Below are 20,274 nucleotides of genomic sequence, written 5' to 3' on the forward strand. Positions count from 1 at the left end.
TTCAGCGGGATTTCATTGTCTCCCCTCTCTTAGGGTGTGACATGATCCTCAGGATCCATGGGTTTAGACAGTATGCACCCATTCCTGATTGGAGGCAGAACACTTTCACCATCATTGAAGGCTTTCTTGAGCCTCTCATGATTCGCGGGGATCGGAGCATTCCTAGCATTCCACTCATTTCCCACATTCAGGCCCAAAGAGCGATTAGAAAAGGAGCAGAGTGTGCGTTACTGTACGTCCACTCTCGATCTAATCCAGTTCAAGTAGCACCCATAGGGGGGCAACGGATGACTAGTCTTTTGTCTCAATACAGCAACATCATGTTGCGCGACAACCTCCCGCCCACTCTCCCACCTAGTAGACCTGAGGACCATTGCATAGAGTTGGTTCCTCATTCAGAACCTCCCAGCAAGTTTCCCTACGGCCTTTCTAAGGCATTGGAGAGCGAGCTGGAACAGCAGTTAGCTCAATCACTCCGGTCCAGTTTTATCCGACCATCCTCCTCACCATTTGCCGCTCCCATTCTGTTTGTCCAGAAGAAAGATAAGTCTGCACAATTATGTGTGAATTACAGGGCGCTCAATAAGCTAACAGTGAAGAATAGGTTCCCAATTCCCACAATAGAGTACATCCTTGAATGACTCAATGGTGCAAAGGTTTTTCCTAAGATAGATCTTAAGAGTGGCTACCATCAGGTTCGGATCTTCGAGGCCGACATTCCAAAAACGGCCTTTAGGACCGAGCGTTGCTACTACGAATTTGTGGTGATGCCCTTCAGTCTCACCAATGCACCAGCGACGTTCAACAAAATGATGTCTCGGGTTTTTCGAGATCTCATTGGTAAATGCGTCTTCATCTTCTTGGATGACATTCTTATCTTCTCAGGGAGTACAAAGCAACATGAGCAAGATTTGGCACAGGTTTTGCAACTCTTGCAAGACAATGAGTTGTTTATCAATGCCAAGAAGAGTGAGTTTGGAGTACAAGAAATCCATTACCTGGGATACATCATCAGTTCTTCAAGTATTAGCCTCGACCCTGAAAAGGTACAGGCCATTCTCAGTTGGGATATTCCCACTACAGCCCAGGAAATTCCCTCATTTGTGGGCCTTTGTCAGACCTACAGCGCACAAGTTTTCTGACCTTGCAGTACCTCTTACTGACTTGCTCAAGGGCATGAAGACTCGTCGTCAGAAAGTGTCCGCCACGGGCAAGGCTCTAGAGGCATTCCAGGCCATAAATAAAGTTGCCTCTGAGTCTCCAGTTTTGAAGTTAGCGTCATGGGATGATCCTTTCGAGGTGATTACCGATGCCAGTAATCTTGCCATTTGAGCTGTTTTACAGCAAGATGGTAGGCCGGTGGCTTATTATAGCTGCAAGTTAAATAACGCTAAGAAGAATTATTCGGTGTATGACAAAGAGCTCTCGGGGGTGATGACCGCTCTTAAACATTGGAAGTACTTCCTTTACAGGAGGGACTTCACAGTTAAGCCAGATCACCAAGCACTTAAATGGTTGCAAACTGTAAACCGGCCTTCAGAAAGCAAAGGGCGGTGAAACAAACACTCGCACATAAAACACTTCAACACCATTGAGGACCTAGAAAAGGAAAACAACAGGGGGAGCTAGAGTGCTCCTGCAAATAGTACACGGACACCGATTGGCCCCAAATCGCAGTGGCGTCCCTTGCAGTATTTCTTTAATTGAATATAAGAGCTTTGATTACAATATAAGGCTGGTAATTCAGCCGTCCCAGTAGAACTCCTGAAGCCTGCAAAGAACCTGCATCTGGCTTCTTGTCCACACGGCATCCACAAACAAGTCCAGCCATTGTTCATATCGAAAGACTCTTCTCACATTGAGTCTGCATACAGAAGCTCTCTCCCATGATCAAGGCTGCCACAACCATCCATAGCCTCTCACACTATGAACAGCATCACACCCTGACACATCCAGTGCTTCTGCATCACAACACAAACTCCCAAACTGTCTCTCAGAAGAGAACTCGCATCACAGCACAGCATACTATACAGTTGACACACCTGTACAAACCCTCTCTACCTTCCAAGGGTACTATCCATCTCTGTCATGGATTCCCTGTCCCCTGTCCTATCAGTAGCAAGGCTGTACCAAACATGTGTCCATTCCTGTACCTTCTGCCTGCATGTGACCTATCTCCTGGAGAAACCCACAAACATGTTTCCTCGCCAACAACGGCATACATCTAGTTACCTGTTCCCTCATGAAACATCTGGCAACATAGAGATGCCCATAACTGTAGGTCCCACTGTTCCTTTCTAGCAGGAAGAAAACAATCTGCTCCATGAGCACGCAGCCATGCGAGCTTGCATCACTCCCATGCCAAGAAACATAACCAAATGACCTTGTACTTGCAGTCAAAAACCCAAGCACATAGCTGAATTTGCAGCCAAGCAAAAACAGCCCGTAAACTGTCCCAAAACAGTCCCGAACCAAAAGCAAAGAGAAACTGAAAATTCCATCAGATGAACGCCATCGACATGATGTCTATGTTCATGGAAATCCAGCCCCTGTTCACCTTTGTGTCCAAAGAAAACAGCCCCTGTCTACTTTTCAGCAGAGGGAGAGAGAGAGAGAGAGAGAAAGGAGGCCTGTGTCTCTGTTCTGAAGCACAGCACAGCAGCCAGCCCTTTAGTCTCCAAAAAGCATGCCTAATGAGCTATTCACTTGCGCCTGTAGCTTCTGTAGCATAGCCCGCCTGCAGTCCTTCCAAAAAGCATGATATGACCAGCAGCGCAGACTTCCTGTAGCTGTACCTGACTGCGCCACCTGTACCTGCATCGCCTGAATCTGCACCTGCAGCAGTCAGACCTGCCAGGTGGGCTGTACCTGCAGACAGCAGCCGTACACTACCTGCACAGGCCCATCCATGCGCAGCCAGCATGCAGTCCACCTCTCCCCAGAAAAGCACACGTTTCCTCAAGAGTGATAGGCGCCTGTATATCCAGATAAGCAGCCCGCTTTCCAACGAAAAAGCCAGCACATGGGTCTATAGGCGACCAGCCCTTCTCAGCGAAAAAGCACAGCCCTCCACAAGAGTTAGGCGCCTCCTTGCCTGCCAGCCCCTCCTCTTTCCCAAAAAGCACACGTGGCCCCAAAAATAGCTTATGGGCCACGTTTTCTTCATAAATGGCATTAAAAATTACTAAGGTTTTTTAAAACCTTTTAAGTTAAAATTCCTTTGCCCCCTTTCACACATGGGGTTATCCACACATGGGCTTCCATCTTCACTCCCACCTGATGCCATTCACACTGTCCACCATGTCCCCGTGCACATCTGCATCTTGTCCAGAGAAAAACACAGGGTCATGACACAAACCATGCCTAGTGCTCAATGGAGTGACAGGCAGTCCCAATGGAGTCAATTGTTACAACAGTTTGGAGGAATGATTGAATACATTCCAGGAAACCATAACCCCGTTGCCGATGCTTAGTCAGAAGGCAACTATTCAGACATTGCAAGAGTCCACTGTGATTGAAATTCACGGCAAAGACTTAGACAATATGAAGGCATAGTATCCGGATTCGGCACAGTTCGGGACTCAATATCAATTGGCCCTCAGCTCCAACCCAGGCCATTACAGTATACAGGATGGTTGGTTGTTTTTCAAGAACCGCCTTTGTGTACTCAAAGACAAGCGTCAAGTCCTTCTCCATGATACCCATGACTCTCTGGTTGGGGGTCATAGGGGTATCAACAGTACCTTGGAAAAGTTAGAGAGGTCATTCTATTGGCCTAAGCCACATATGTCAAAAAGTGAAAGTACCTCGTACCAAACAAGACGGGATGCTACAGTCTTTGCCTATTCCTGAGGGACCCTTTCATGACATCAGTATGGACTTTGTAGGCCCTCTTCTCGCCTCAGCTGGATCTAGAAACACACAGTATATTGTTGGGTGTTGGACTCACACACTCACACACACAAACCTGCACATTAGGGTTAGGTGCAAGGTTGAGAAGCTCACACACAGAAATGAGAGAGAGAGAGAGAGAGAGAGAGCCAAAAGTGTGGTATCCACAAAATGCAAGTCAACCCTTGCATGTGTGCCACATCCATATAATATAGAACTACAAAATATTATATGTGTCCTTTCACACTTGATGTCCAAGGGGAAAAACCACATGGGAAAAAGTGCCCTTGGTTAAGCCCTGTTCACACATAGCACTACTATAAGTGAGCATATGCCTACAAATCCCCCCTGTAGTGGAAGTGTGAACCTGTACAAGGGTAGCAGATCACTCTCTGTATGAGAGTAAGCCCAAAGCTTTGCGGAAAGCTTCAAACTTTTCTCGAGGTAAAGCCTTTGTGAATAGATCTGCAACATTATCCTGTGTAGGGCAATAAGATAAACTGATCTCCCCTGCATGTAGCCTCTCTCTGACATAGTGATAATGAATCTCTATGTGCTTGGTACGTGCATGAAATACTGGATTTCGTGCCACAGCCATAGCACTCTGGCTATCAGTGAAAATGGTGGTGGGTGTCTGCTGACACTCACGAAGATCAGCCAATAGTCTCCTCAACCATACACAATCTACTGTAGCTGTAAAGACTGCCCTGTACTCAGCCTCACAAGTAGATGTAGCAACAGTGGGTTGCTTTTTACTCAACCAAGATATGCATGAGCTGCCAAGAAAAAAACAATTCCCACTGGTGGATTGCCTGGTATCGTAATCACCAGCCCAATCTGAATCACTGTATGCATAAAGCTGCAAGCTGCCCCCCCTGTGATAAAACAAACCAAGATCCAGGGTACCCTTAAGATAACGAAAAATGCGTTTGACTGCTTGCCAATGCTTTGTGCCTGGGCTGTGCATGAATTTGCTCAACAAAGACACCCCAAAAGATATGTCTGGCCTCGTGTTACACAAGTAAATGAGGCATCCCACTGCCTGGCTATAAAGGCCAGCCTCAAAAGGCTCTCCAATATCATGCATAGTAAGCCGTACACCTGGTTCTACCGGAGTAGAAATGGGCTTACATTCATCCATGTGAAACCTTTTTAGCAAACTTTTTATGTACTTAGTTTGCTGCATAACAATGCCATCATCTGTATGCATAAACTGTATGCCGAGATAGTAGTGTAAAGGCCCCAAATCTGACATATCAAATTCAGCTTTCAAATCAGCTTTGAAATCTGAAATTTGTGCTTTGCTTGTACCTGCAATGAGCATGTCATCTACATACAAGATGACTATGAGAATATCGGCATCGGTTTTCTTCACATACAATGTGCTTTCAGCTGAACTATTCTCAAAACCTTGGCTGGTTAGATGAGCATGTATCTTATCATACCAAGCTCTTGGAGCTTGTTTTAACCCATACAATGCTTTGTGCAACCTGCATACTTTATGTTCCTCACCAGGAACTACAAAACCAATGGGCTGATTTACATATACTTCCTCCTGTAAATCCCCATTCAAGAATGCAGTTTTGATATCCAACTGATGCACTTTCCATCCTTTATGGGCAGCCAATGCAATCACTGATCTTATTGTGGTCATTCTCGAAGTAGGAGCAAAAGTCTCTTCATAATCTATTCCCTTTTTCTGGGAGTAGCCTTTAGCCACAAGTCTTGCTTTGTACCTGTCAATAGTACCATCAGACTTTCTTTTGACTTTGTACACCCACTTTGTGCCAATTACATGCTTGCCTTTAGGCAATTCCACAAGATCCCATGTATTATTCTTCATGATAGAAGAAATTTCAGCTTGCATAGCTTGCAACCAATGCTCATTTTCATGTGCTTCTTCATAAGAAGAAGGCTCTTCTGAATCAAAGAGACCACCCATTGCGAATGCAGACTCCCCACGATGTACATTCAAGACATGGCTGGAACTAGCCCTTGTTCTACCTGTGAGTGGAGCTGCAAGTTTGCTTTCTTGCAAAGTTTTCAACAACCATCTTGGCACTGACTTGGCTGTGTCTATGGCTGTTTGCTCTTCCCTGACAAGATCTTCCACTTCTTCCACAGAAGGGGACTGAATGGCTGGCTGTTCCACATGTTCTACATGTGGATTTTCTTGTGTAGGGGCTGGCTGATCTGAATCCCCCCTAATTGCAATGGGTAAAAGTCCATCAAACATGTCCTGTATGCCTGTATCATTGCTTTTATACAAGCTGACCATGGGCTGTTCTGAATTTTCAGCAAATACCACATCTCTACTCACAAAAATCCTTCGTGTAGTTGGATTATAAAGACGGTATCCTTTGCTTTCATTGCTGTAGCCCACAAAAATGCATTTAATTGCTTTGTCATCAAGCTTTGTTCGGAGTTGTTCTGGCACATGTGCATATGCCAAACACCCAAATGTACGCATATAATCCACTGTTGGCTTTCGGCTATACCAAGCCTCAAATGGTGTTATGGTTTTCAAAGCTTTTGTTGGACACCTGTTCAACACATGAGTTGCACACATTATAGCTTCCATCCAGAATTTGTGAGGCAACTTTTGTGCTTTCACCATGCATCTTGCCATCTCCATGAGAGATCTATTTTTCCTCTCAGCTACACCATTCTGCTGCGGTGTATAAGGCACAGTACATTGGTGTTTGATGCCCTTTTGAAGCATATAATCCTTGAATGCATTTGACATGTATTCTCCACCTCTATCTGAGCGGAGTGTTTGGACTTTACATGCACACATATTTTCAGCCATTGCTACAAAGTGTCGAAAGCATGTAAACACATCTTCTTTTGCTTTCAAAGGGTAAGCCCAAGCAAACCAGGAGTAGTCATCAATGAATGTGACGAAGTAAAGATGCCCCCCTATGGATGGTGTCCGCATTGGACCACATACATCACTATGTATGAGCTGTAATTTACTTTCAGCTCTAACAGCTCCATCTTTGGGGAATGGTTTCCGATGCATCTTTCCCAAAATACACCCCTCACATACATGTCTTGGCGGAGACTCAAGAGGCGGCATATTATCAACCATATGATGCTTCTGCAAAAGCATCAAACTCTGAAAATTTACATGCCCAAAACGAGCATGCCATAGCTCTGCATCATGCATAGCAGGAGTGTGGGCAGCCACTGTATTTGCATCATAAGGGTGCTTGTCATAGCTGTCCAGCTTATACAAGCCTTTGTATCGTGTTCCAGAAGTGACTATTTCATAACCCTTTGATGGGTCTTTTACCAAACACTTCCCATCTTCAAATTCAACCTTTAAACCTTGATCGTTTATGGCTGAGACGGAGAGCAGATTTTTCTTTATTCCTGGAACATACAATACATTTTTCATACATATATTGGCACCATTGGCTGCAATAAGTATGACATTACCAATTCCCTTTACTGGATATGTGGTAAGATCTGCACATGATACAGTGCGGCCATTTGAAGCATAAACCAAGTGCTGAAATACATCTTTGCATGAAGTGATGTGGCTCGAAGCACCACTATCAAAATACCATGATGCATTCTGTCTGTCAGATGCAATGCAAGACATATCAGTGTCTGAAGCACCTGGTGTGTCACTAGTGCATGTGACCAAAAAAGTGTACTCTTCCTGGATTACATTAGCTGATTGCTTTGCTTTGTCATCCGAAGAGTCTGCTACTGCATTGCCTGCTTCTTTCTTTTTCTCTTTTGCAATCCTTTTCCTACATTCACTGATGTAGTGTCCAGGCTTATGGCAGTAGTGACATTTGCCCTTCTTTTTGGGCTTGTTTGCATCCCCTTTGTCAGACTTTTCACTACTAGAAGAGGGCTGTCCATGACCAGCCTTGCTAGACTGTTGTCCCCCATGCTTAAAGCTCTTTGCTTTACCCTTATCCTTGGCTGTAAATGCCTTTTCTCCACCACGGTTGCTCGATATGTTTGCTCTTGTTTGCTCTTCCTGCAAGAGTAAACCCACGAGCTCTTCAAAAGTGACGGGATCACCACCTCCTCTCATCGAGAGGTTGAGAGAGGTGTGAAAGCCCAAGTAGGAAGGCGGTAAAGAATGAAGAGTGTTGGTGACCATCTGTCTGTCTGGGATAACCTCATCAATGTTGAGCAATTGTTCCTGCAAATCTTTCACTTTGGTGAGATGATCTGCCATGGAGTCACCCTCATCCATAGAAAGAAGATCCAATTGCCTCTTCAAGTAGGCAACTCTTGCCTCGTTGCGTACCTGATACATTGCTTCCAATGTGTCCCATGCAAGCTTCGATGTCTTGCATGAACGAATGTGCGGAATAATAGTCCTTTTCACTGAAAGGGCTATCAATGACATGGCCTGTGCATCTCTAGAGTCCCATCTTTTCTGCTCTTGTGTGGGAGCGGGATCTACATCAGGAGCTCTTTGAGCACCTCCCCTTTGAGGCGTGGCTGGCTGAATGGTATGTGGGCGTGTGTCATCACCACACACGATGCCCCAAAGCCCTTTGGCTACCAGCAAATTACGGATCATAAAACTCCAGAGAGAGTAGTTAGATCCATCCAGCTTGTCCTCCTGGGTGAGCACACCAAATACATCTGTAGCATTCTGTGCCATGTCAACAAAATATATCTGCAAGCAAACCAAGCACCAATGTGCACTGCCAGGCAACCAAATGTCCTGCGCAAATGTATGCCTGCAAACCAATTCAAGTGTAAACCTGCACCAAATTGTCCAATTACACTCAATGTGTATACATACGCGACAGATCGCAGCTGTAATGCCCAATTACATGCTCCAATCAGAAAATCCCCAATTTGTATGCACTCCAATCGCTTCAATGTGCATCTAATTGGCCAATTTTCACAAAAGCCCCAAATTTTTGCAAATGTAAGAGCTTCAATTTGCCAATTTTGACCTCAATTTTGAAAACCCCCAAATTTCTGCAAATAAGAGAGGTTCAATTTGCTGATTTTGACCTCAATTTCAAAAACCCCCAAATTTCATCTGCAATTTTCTTTTCAATCTGATTGCACAGTATTTATTGTCTGCAAAATCGGCATATGACCTGCATTGCAATGGCTGCAGATTTTGTATTTGGGTTTGATAAAAAATTTTGACAGAGAAATACCTTCCTGCAGGGGCAGCAGGCTTGGAGCAGACAATCAAATAGAGTTGACGGCGGGAGCCGGTGGAGCTGTGCAGAGCTGCAGGTGTCGAGGAGAGCAGAGCTGTAGACGGTTGCAGTCGTTGCAGGTGGAGGCGTTAGAGGGAGTGTTGCAGGGCGGCGGTTGGCTGTGGGCAATCGACGAGGAGAAAAGCAGATGGGCGCTGGCTAGGCGGCTAGTGCGAACAGCAGAGGCGACCTGGCAGGCGGAGTCGGGCGCTCAGAGCAAGGCGAGCACGGAGGGCTTAGGGAGCGCTGGGCGCTGCTGGGCACGGTGGTGTCGGGCGAGCAGGTCCGAAGCGGAAACCGCTGTAGTCGCTGGCGGGAGCGAGCCGGAACGGAACGTCGAGCAAGGACGGACGTGAACAGGACGGAGGGCAACGCCGTGTGCACGGAACACACCGTTGGAGTAGCGCCGGAACGGAACGATGCTGACGACGGGCTGGAAAGCGGGTCGAGACGACCTGAACCGAGACGCCGGAACCGCAGGACCAACACGTCGGCCGGCGACTGTGTGACGGAGCGCAGGCGGGCCTGGCAGAAGCAGGCGCCAGGTGGAGGTGGAAGAACCGCGGCTGTAGATGGCGGCGCCGCCCGCGAGCTGGGCGGTGGTGGTGGGCTCCCCACTAGTGCCGCCCGTTCCTGGTGGCCGGATGGTGGAGCAACGACGGAACCGGCGGACGGAAATCACTGACGGAATGCGACGGAAATTCGCAGTCGACGGAAAAACACAACGTCGACGGAATTTCACAGTTTTTTTTTTTGCAGTTTCTGCACAGCCACCACTCCAGGGCCAGCTCCCAGCTCTGATACCAAATGTTGGGTGTTGGACTCACACACTCACACACACAAACCTGCACATTAGGGTTAGGTGCAAGGTTGAGAAGCTCACACACAGAAATGAGAGAGAGAGAGAGAGAGAGCCAAAAGTGTGGTATCCACAAAATGCAAGTCAACCCTTGCATGTGTGCCACATCCATATAATATAGAACTACAAAATATTATATGTGTCCTTTCACACTTGATGTCCAAGGGGAAAAACCACATGGGAAAAAGTGCCCTTGGTTAAGCCCTGTTCACACATAGCACTACTATAAGTGAGCATATGCCTACATATATGACCATTGTTGATAGATTCAGTAAGTTTTACATGCTCATTCCATGCAAGCAGACCACCACAACCGAGGACATAGCTTGCTTGTTCATTCGGTTTTGGTACCCCATTGGTGATTTGCCACGGACTATCACATCAGATAGAGATCCAAAATTTACATCTCACTTTTGGAGAGCATTGTTTGACAATTTTGGGACTAAGTTGCATCTGTCCAGTGCATTTCATAGTGCATTTCATCCTCAAACAAATGGCCAAACAAAAATTTACAATCAACTGGCCTTTGGCGTTCTCAAATCATATTGCCATGACAAGCAGTCGAAATGGGAACAATATCTTTCTTTGGTGCAGGCAATCCTAAATGATACTCACTCATCGAGTATTGGCCGGACGTCATATGAGACAGCATTTGGACGCCGTTTCTCATCTCTTTTGACAAGACAAGTGTCACCATCTCTTGAGGCCAATAAGACCACCAAGACATTCTTGGAAATCATGGAGTCAATTAAGGAACGCCTTGCCAAGGCTCAAGAAGCATATACCCGACAAGCCAACAAATCGAGGTGAGATGTGCACTTTAAGGAAGGAATTGGGCATATCTCCGCATCACGAAAGCAAGTGGGGAAGCCTTGTCCTAAACTCTCATTCCGAAGTTTCGGCCCATTTCCAGTCATTCAGAAGTTAAGTGATGTCTCTTTAAAGTTAAAGTTGCCGAAAAGTCGGACTATGCACAATGTCTTTCATGTTTCTTGGTTGAAGCCATATGCAGGTCCAGCATTGTAGGATATCTCAGAAGAGCAACAACGAGATATGATTGATGAAGCTAAAGTTATAACACCAGAACAGATTCTCCTCCACATATGGAAGCATGGATCCGATCGAAGAATACAACAATTCTAAACGAAGTTTAAGAACCGCCGAATCCATGAAGCAGTTTGGCTCGATGAAGAGTTCTTTCAGGAGTACCCCCAATTGTTGGCGGACTACTTGGAAGCTCTGAACCTGCCACCAAGTTAAGCAAAAGGGAATGTCACGTGCACCCTGCACTGGGGTACACAGTGACACACTAACATGATCTTCAGTGAAGCATTTGTACAGAAGTAGAACCTTTTCTAGGATTATTTGTCGTACGTTGTGACCCCATTGTAAGCCCTCAGTCTAGGGACAGTCAGGCATGAGCTACGTAGGTCAGTCTCTAAGTTTTAGAGGTCAGTCTGTTGTCAGTACTCTTAACCCACTTGGAGAAAGCATCATTCAGGAGCATGTATGTGTCAGCCTTAGCAGTAGTTGCATATAAAACATTTTAGGTGCATTCAAATAGAAGGGGGCCAGCCCCAAGGCAGTCCCCCAGTTTGGCTAGCCTTGCAAAGGCAGCCATGGCCTTCCTCACAGTCAGGCAGCACCCGACCAGGTATTGTGGGCAGCCGACCGTGCATATGGGCAGTCAGAAGCATTTAATGAGCCAGCCGACTTGAGGTACAGTACCCGACCAGCATTTAATGCCGGCCGACTGGCTTTTCACAGTCGTGAGGATACTTTTCGGCAGCTGACTGGCTTTTCACAGTCGTGAGGAATATTTACAGCAGCCGACTAGGTTTTCCCAATCGTGGAGGGTTCTTGCACCAGCCGACTGCTGTCTCAAGGGGTATAAAAAGCATGGACTTATTTCGCCAAAGCACATTCAGGAATTCAGCAGAAAGCGACTACAGTTTGTAGCATCCTGCTCATCTCCAGGCAGCAACAAGGAAGGTACTCTACATCTCAGCCAGCATATGTGCAGTCCTTCAGTCATCTGGACTTGCATCAGTGGCCAAGGAGAGTCTTCAGCAGAGCCTCGGGATGGCTGGATACTCCGCCGACGTTTGGGCTTCCTCGTCCTTGCGTTGGGCATTCATATCATTTGTACTCAGCATTGTACAACATTTCTCCAAAGAATAATATAAGCAAATACTCCTTGCAAGGGGGGGGGGGCGGGGGGGGGGGGCCTTCAGTGGGTATTGGGACCCAATCTGGTGTCGTCTTCTACATTCTACATCCTCTACTCTCTCCCTATTCTCTAAAGTTGATGCTACGTATTCTCACCACATAAAGGCCCTGTTGTGCGTTATCACGATCAACCTTGGTGCATGTAACACTGATAGGGGACCTGGTTTTAGAAATGAGTTGATGGACCGTTTATGCGAGAAGCTAAAAATCCAGCACTGGTATGCCACTCCATACTATCCTCAATGTAATGGGATGAATGAAAGATTTAATGGGGAATTGATACGCATGTTAAGCAAAATGACACAGTCTCATGAGAGGACTTGGAATTTGGAGCTCTCTAGTACACTCTGGACTTACACAATTGCAGTGAAGGAGGGTACTCGCTTCTCTCCTTTCCATCTTCTTTATGGTGCTGAAGCATTGTTGCCTATCGAGGCGGAAGTGCCAACTTTGAAGTTCTTGTTAAAAGAAAATGAGGAACTATAACCCTATTTCAAGAACAGGCTCCTTGCACTACAAGGAGCAGACAGGATGCATGCCTTGGAACACTACCAATAGACTCAAGAGCAAAATCAACGGAGAGCCAACAAGAACATCAAAGACAAAGGCATTGGTAAGGTTGATCTTGTGCTTCGATATAATAGCAAGCAATACTTTCCAAACTAAGTTCCAAACAAGGTGGGAAGGTCCTTTCAAAGTGCAGCAAAGATTCTTCAATGGCATGTACCCACTAGAGGATTTGGATGGAACCCTGTACCAGAGAAAAGTCAATGGGTATCGGCTAAAGAAGTATGTAACCAAGAAGAGGACGAGTCCATGTACTCAATGCATCAGCTATTTGAAGACTGCGAGACATGAATGTCCGCACGCTAAGGGATGGTCAAAATATGTTAAGAGGATTTTGACAACCCCAAAGTGGATGAAATAACACTAGGATGTAGTGTCAATAACTTACATCTTTGTACATATAGCACGGTGTGTGTGTGTGTGTGTGTGAACTTACTCCTATCTAAGTGAGGTGCTTAGTTGTGCTATTGCCTTATGGGTCCTGTAAACATTTGCGATCACCTTAAAAAAAACTCTAAGCTTTAAGCTTTTAAAAAGCAGATGGTGAAGACGGTGCATCATTGGCTGGTGAATATGGCGCATGCAGAAGTGGAGGAGATTTCACGTGGCAGCATGCCGTGATAGCAAGCCATGCCACGTATGTGGACGCTTACAAGAATAACGGGCTGCAGTCGACAAAAGTAAGGGTGGGAGAGCGATCACGAGACAGCATGCAAAGATAGATGGTCAAGAAAAGATCAGATCGTGATGGCATAATGCGGAACAGAGGTGACAGGCAGTCATGATAAGGTTGGAGAATTGTGAGGCCTTGACAGCGCGACATGCTGGGGAAAAAGAATGGTGGGCAATCAGTGACTGCACACACAGCCGACTGGAAACTATAAAAGGAACTCTTGGGAAGAGATGGGTAGACGGACCGAAACTTTGCCACGTTTCATTGTATGTGTGTAGGCGATCTCTGCGAGGAGTGGTTGTATTGAATAATGAATTGTTGCTTTGAATATGATGTGTGTAGACTATTGAATCCTACTGCAATTGATATTCTGAAGGGTCATCTTTGAAGTGAAGAAGGAAAGAGTGGAGGAAGTTGTTGGGTATTCCAGGTCGTCTCAAATTTTGCAGCAGCTGTTGAGAGAATCTCTCTCTCATCTTTGAGGGATTCTTACACATTTGAAGACCCTGAAGCCAGAGGGAGGCTCGTGACAACTCGTAAAAAGGAGGAGTCGGAGCTTCATTTGATTGGCCTCTAGCATGGTTGTGCAATCACTGGGCAATCGTTTTGCAAACGGAGGAGTGCACAAGAAGATAAACGAAAGCTCCTATTTGATTTTTATAAACCTTAGGCTAAGGTTTGCTAAATATAAAAAGTCTTGCCATATAATAGTGTAAGGCGACATCCGGTAACTTTCCCTGATGGAAAAGTCACAACTCTTTGAAGTGCCCACATATGGATGTAAAATCCATTAAAAACAAAGAGCCCAAATGATACTTTGTCCAGCCTTCATAATTGAGTGTAAATCCCTTAGAAAACCGGGAAGCCCAAGTAGTAACTTGCCTGGCCCTTGCACAAACTCGTCCACCCACATTATAAAATACTGGGTACAGCCAAATAAGAGCTTGTTACATGCATGTGTCCAGCCCACAATACTAGGGCTCACCAAGGGTACTTCTCACGCAAAGCCAAACCTCAGATGTTCAGCTCTTTGTCAGAAGTCTTGTTCTGGGCACCATGTCCACCATATCTAGGTTCTCAGGCTGCTTGGTTCTTGTACTAGATAAATCTCCCATTTCCAAAGCTTGTACATTCTTGGTCTTTTGGGAATCATGTGTCCTCCAGAGCCTGTCAACATATGAAAACCGGGATATGTCCAAAATGGTGACAAACTCTACTTTTCTAGTCCTACTTTTCAACATTGAAAATCTGTTTTTATTCTCTGAGGATGTGTAGAACCCAAATCTCTCTTTTTTTTTGAATCCTGAACCTTTCATTCCACCCGAGGAATGAAAATGGTAGGTCCTCTTGGACATTGTCGAGGTAGGCCACGTTGGGTCCTAGCACATGCATTGTTTACAGCATATCACAAGGCAAGGATGTAAAGATGAAAGGCACTCCACACAGCTGCACCCTATGACACCCTCTGCGATCTACCTCCCCTCCTCCCTCACCCCCCCCCCCCTTTCCAGAATCAGGTTTACAAATTCTAATTTATTCATGATACTGCCAAAGTACAGCCATGCAAGCAAAGCCACAGTATCCCAGAGTATCCCATAGCCCTAAACTTTTGGTAGAACTCACCTAAAAGAATCACAAGGTTTGCAAACAGATCATTTGTAGCAGTACAGCAGTTTAAGACAAAAAAATATTGATACCGTTCTTCCCCGTGGTGAATCCTTAAGAGCTGCATCAACAAAAGTCCATGGCATTGGAGGTGACTGCATTCAAAAGAACTCCTGATTAGAAAAAAGCATTCCAAGCACCATCCTTATAACATGACCGGTTGCAGGACAACAGTCAGCATACCACTTCTGCCTTCAGGAACCGGCAACCCAAACGGCCCCTTTCTTGCAGTCGCTTCATGATTTGCCTCTGCGTTGAAGCTGAATCAACATCAAACTGCCTGCAAATTCCATGCATAAATTCAATTACTCTAACTTAAACAAACGATTCATGAATGCTCCAGCCTCCCACTCCCTCCATCGGTGTGGAATGTATAACCATTCACTTTCAACGTTTGCAAGGTGAGTATGATTTATTCTGCTATTAAATATGGCATCACCATGCTTGTCAGACACCCAATAAGACACCCACCATGCCCCTTGAACAGCTGGTCTACACTGAACATGCACAGTGTGGTACCTTTAAACCACCCAAGCACAACACCTTGCACCCTGCAACCATTTTCATACACATACCTTGTACAAGAGTTTTAGTAAAGTATAAAATGCAGTAGATCCACATCTCCCACAAGGTGTTGGGAAGTTTATTTTGACACAAATAGATCACTTTCTCATAAGGTTTGAAACTAAATAGTGCAGCATGATTGTCCCTTACACATAATCTGGCCTGAATGTGGTGTTGTAGACAAACTTTATACTCTCTGGCTGCACATTGCTCCCTTTCAGATGATTGATAATGTCCTCTTTCAGCACAAATTGAGGAAGAGGATAAACTTTCAAAACACTCCCTGTAAGAAGGCCACATAAAAATACAAAGATTAGCATAGACTGTCAACACATGCCCATTGGGAAACCCAAAAATCACGAAAAAAAGGCTAAAGACACACGAGAACCCTCCTCCCCAATGGCTTACCATTGTGTCCCTTAGCAATAAAAGAAAGCATGACATTATTGAAACAAAAGTTATCACAAATAATGACTTACTAATCAGTAATGAACTTGTTTTTAACATGCAATTATGTTATTCACATTGTCAAGCAATGGATTAATTATGTTTACTTCAATGTGATTAAACATATCTACTAAGCAACCGATGGTTTAGGTATAAATAACCTGGCCTCTAGCTTGGACATTAATTGAATTCTTAATGTTTTTATTTCATGCATAAAAGGGCCAACACGTGTGCTTACAAGTCTCATGAGTACTCCAAAGGACAACAATTCTCAAGTACAAGATTTTCACCTTAGTGCACAGGCAACACACAAGTCACAAGGGTGCATCAAGAGGTGCTTGATTATGGGAGGGTCATGCTTGTCAAGAGAGAAATTGGTTAAAGGAAACCACTCTCAAGCATTGTATTATGTATTAATGTGGGATAAACCACTTGCTTGTATATTAAATTTGACAAGCCCCTAGCTTGCCTTAAATTAAGGGCAGAAAAGGATTAAAAGCGATCATACTCATTGGGTGTGAGGGTCTAATCATTGAGCCAAAGTTTTCTCATAAGACAATCATTTGTAAAGAAAGAGTTCTCCACTCCATTACAAAAGAGTGGAAACCTCATTATCAAGGGCATTCTCATCCACAACTAGCCCAACCACTTCTTTGCTACAACTTTTATTCTTCATCTCTATTTCAACCCTAAAAATGACCTTGTTTGACACGCCTTTGCTTGCTCAAGCTTAGCCCAATATTAACCATAAAATTGAGCTAATTTGAGACTCTAAATCAGACCCCTTCTTAGTCTTAGCTCTGTTTCAGCCCTAAACTTGAGCTGATTCGAAACCCTAAATCAGACCCCTTCTTGCTCCACTTAGTAGGCATTAGTTACCAATATTTGCACCACCATTAGCGCTTGACCACATGGCCTAGGGGTGGTGCTCCTACAAGTGTAAATGATTGAAACTCTTGACAAAGCAACATGTTCCTTCAACAAGGAGGGGTCCTCCATTTGGTCCCAAGTGTGAGCCTTCTTTCTCTTGATTTTATTGTTATGTTAATTGTTAGGCATTGTAGTAAGTTGAAGAATATCAAAAAATCTTTCTTGCTTGCTTATAGGCATTTCTCCAATTCAAGCCTCGTGCATTATCTCCTACTTAGAGTATTATTTATATTTTTCAAGCCACGTCTAAGGTTGTTTTCTTTGTTTGGTTGAGAAAATGTGTCAATTATTCATAATCTCATGATTGAAATGCCCTCAAGAGCCTAACTTCTCCCACTATCTAGAATCCACTTTCATGAGCAAGGGATGGTGACACGCCCTTCTACAGGACTCTTTAAAAGGATTTAAGAATGAACGACTCTGTGGGATGAATAACCATCCCTCCCACCATATGTCTGCATCATGAGGGATAGTAGCAACTCCTCAAATATAGTTATTAGAAAGGGATTAATGAATCATCACACCCATCATGTATGTGCACCCCTATTTGTATACCTGCTTGTGAATATGCATGGGAAAGTCCATCTCGGGATGAAATAATTTCCAACACCTCTTCAGCGCCAGATGGGTGGACCAACTCCGGCACGCTGCAAAAAAATCCTCCAAAGAGTCTAAAGAAGGAACAACCTCCTCATAAAAGGCACAAAGCTCGCGAACATATAGTACATCTGAATACCGAGAAGGTCTCCGGAAGAAGCCACGAGAAGATCGAGGGGATATCGAAGACGAAACACCAGGATCAATCTGGAGAGAGAAGCCCTCAAGAGATGGAACCATAGATAGCTCCGAAAAATGTGGTACCTCCTCTGCATCTACAACAAGTATCAGGACCGAAGTAGAATCCTCCTCTGAAGAAGAAGAAGGAAATGAAACAACCACCGGAACAAACTGATCATCAGCGATAGCTGAATTTGCCAGGTTTGAAGTAGGAACAAGCTCCAAGATAGTGGAAGATGCCTCCTCTAAAACACAAGAAGGAGAAGCAACTACCAGGAGAGAAGCCGCCAAAGTAGGAAGCTCCAGAATATGTGAGGATATCTCAACAAAATCATCCACCTGCTCTGTAGAAGAACCATTATCCTCCTCTGAAAGAGAAGAGAGAAAATCTGCAATAATAGCATCAGCATGAAACAGCACAAGGGAAGGAAGATACTCATCCAAAGGGATTAGAGGAACTGATAAGGTCTCTGTCAGAAACTCCTGTAAATAATCCTCTAGGGCACTAACTTCTGAATCAAAAGTCTCCTGTGTGACCACCAAGATGGACTCATCTTGCTCCTGTGAAGATTAAAGAACAAGGGGATCGTAGACAGCAAGAAAAGCCATCTTAGCATGAGACTTCGTACTCTCCTCTGTCGTTGGTGAAGTATCTCAGCCATCTGTCGTGCGTGAAGTGTCTTAGCCATTGGAGGACTCCTGCTTTGCTTTAGCTTTGCGGGAAGCAGCCTGTCGGGTAAAACATTTGGCCTTTGAATAACCAAGTCGGCCACAAAACTCACAAGAATCCTTCGTCTTGAAACCCTTGATGTTGTTAGAATTGTCAGAATCGTCGTCGTCAGAAGATAACTTTGTGGTGACGTTCTGCTTGTTGTTGTTGGAGTTCCCTTTTCCACCTTTGCCCTTGCCCTTGTCAGAGGCAACAAAAGCAGACTCCGACTTGCCTTTTCCACGAAGCATGCACTTGTCGTGGAGATAACTCACGACTTCCTCAAAAGGGGGGAGAGGATCACGGAAATAAATATTATCCTTGAAAGAATCAAAGGAAGCAGGCAACTTACCAAGAAGTTTATGGATGGGATTGTTGATGGTGCTCCCGTACTCCTCAAGTTGCAGCTTGATACGGGAGAACTCTCCAATCTTCTCAATCAAGCTATCTGACTCAGTGATGGTAAGCTTCTCCAGATCTGACTCCAATTTGGCAATCTTCACTGTCAAAACTCTCCCATACCTCCTCTGGATCTCTGTCCACATCTGATGAGCATTACTCCGAGAGGAGACAAACTGTGCCTGTATGGATGGAGTCATGCAATGGATGATGATAAGACGAGCCCGAGCATCCAATATGCTTTGCAAAGCAAGATCCACCAAGTGAGGTGTGGAGATAGCCATCCACACACCAGCTCCTTCCAACAACAACTAAGTGTAGAAAGACCAAGTATGATAGTTGGTTGCTGTAAGCTTCATGGAGTCACTGACTTGGGGAGGATTGTAGGATGGTATGTTGGCAAGGGTGGGAGCAAGACCTGGATGAGAGAAACTCGGAGAGGAAAGATTGGGAATAGGAACCACCTGTGGAGCGGCGGGAGGAGGGGATCCAGGCTGTGATGGAGCGGGTGAAGAGATAGGAGATGGAATGGCTGTAGAGAAGTGGTCTCCTGAAGCCATGTCTGCTGAAAAAACAAAGTACCCCCTCTCAAGCTGTGCACAGCAAGAGAAAGAAAAAAGAAAGGGAAGGGAGGGTGGGAATCTGAAAATCCTATCCTCCGCACCTATGAAGAGGGTTTCAGCTAATAACAGTAAAAATGCAGAAGCTATGCAGAAAACACAGCCTACAGTAGCAAGAAATTGCAGCACCTGAGGCAGTCCCGCAGCTCCACTGTGAAACGCAGGTTACTGATGAAGAAATGCAGCAGTAAACAGCTCCTATATGCTGAAAACAGTCAACAGCAGCATGGGAAAAGAAACGCAGGTTCCTATAGATGTTACCCGCTCTGATACCATGAAAGAATGGGTACTATGCTGAGATACCCACTCAAAAATGCTGCAAGAACTGTACAACACTGTATATGGACAGCAAGCATAAAGGAGAAAAGAAGATCACTGCTGAATATCACAAGAAAAGGTAGTGCATCATGTGGAGCAGCATGAGGGAGGTCCCATATATGCTGCCTATCACTGCAGAAGCTGAAAAATGAAAAATTACCCAAAAAAATGGTAGAAAAAATGTTGAAAAATCTCTGCTAAGATATGCCAATGCAGGGCTTCATATGGAGCCAGATACAAGCATGAATATGCATGGGAAAGTCCATCTGGGGATGAAATAATTTCCAACACCTACTTGGTGTAAGCTTTAATAAATCAATCAACAGAGTATTGAGTCGTGAAATGAAGACTAAACAGGGTTAGGGTTAGGGTTTACAGAAAGAAAACAGGCATGAAAAACAAGCAGGGAGTGAACACGACTGCTGTAGATA

The 20,274-nt window shown here is 44.9% G+C and overlaps 1 protein-coding gene across 1 annotated transcript in view; it reads right to left on the reverse strand.

Annotated features, from left to right (window-relative positions):
* Positions 1 to 20,274, reverse strand: part of LOC147607213 (Ribosomal protein S24e family protein) — a 77,380-nt gene that overhangs the window by 19,689 nt on the left and 37,417 nt on the right. Inside the window, exons 2-4 of the mRNA XM_086791371.1 lie at positions 15,794 to 15,926; positions 15,263 to 15,359; positions 15,112 to 15,174 (exon numbers count right to left, since the gene is read on the reverse strand). Of these exons, the coding sequence (XP_086647497.1) occupies positions 15,112 to 15,174; positions 15,263 to 15,359; positions 15,794 to 15,926 (293 nt within the window). The remainder of the gene's footprint in view (positions 1 to 15,111; positions 15,175 to 15,262; positions 15,360 to 15,793; positions 15,927 to 20,274) is intronic.

This window comes from Cibotium barometz, chromosome 56, assembly GCF_041138505.1.
Source record: "Cibotium barometz isolate CiBa-2024 chromosome 56, ASM4113850v1, whole genome shotgun sequence".
NCBI lineage: Eukaryota > Viridiplantae > Streptophyta > Polypodiopsida > Cyatheales > Cibotiaceae > Cibotium > Cibotium barometz.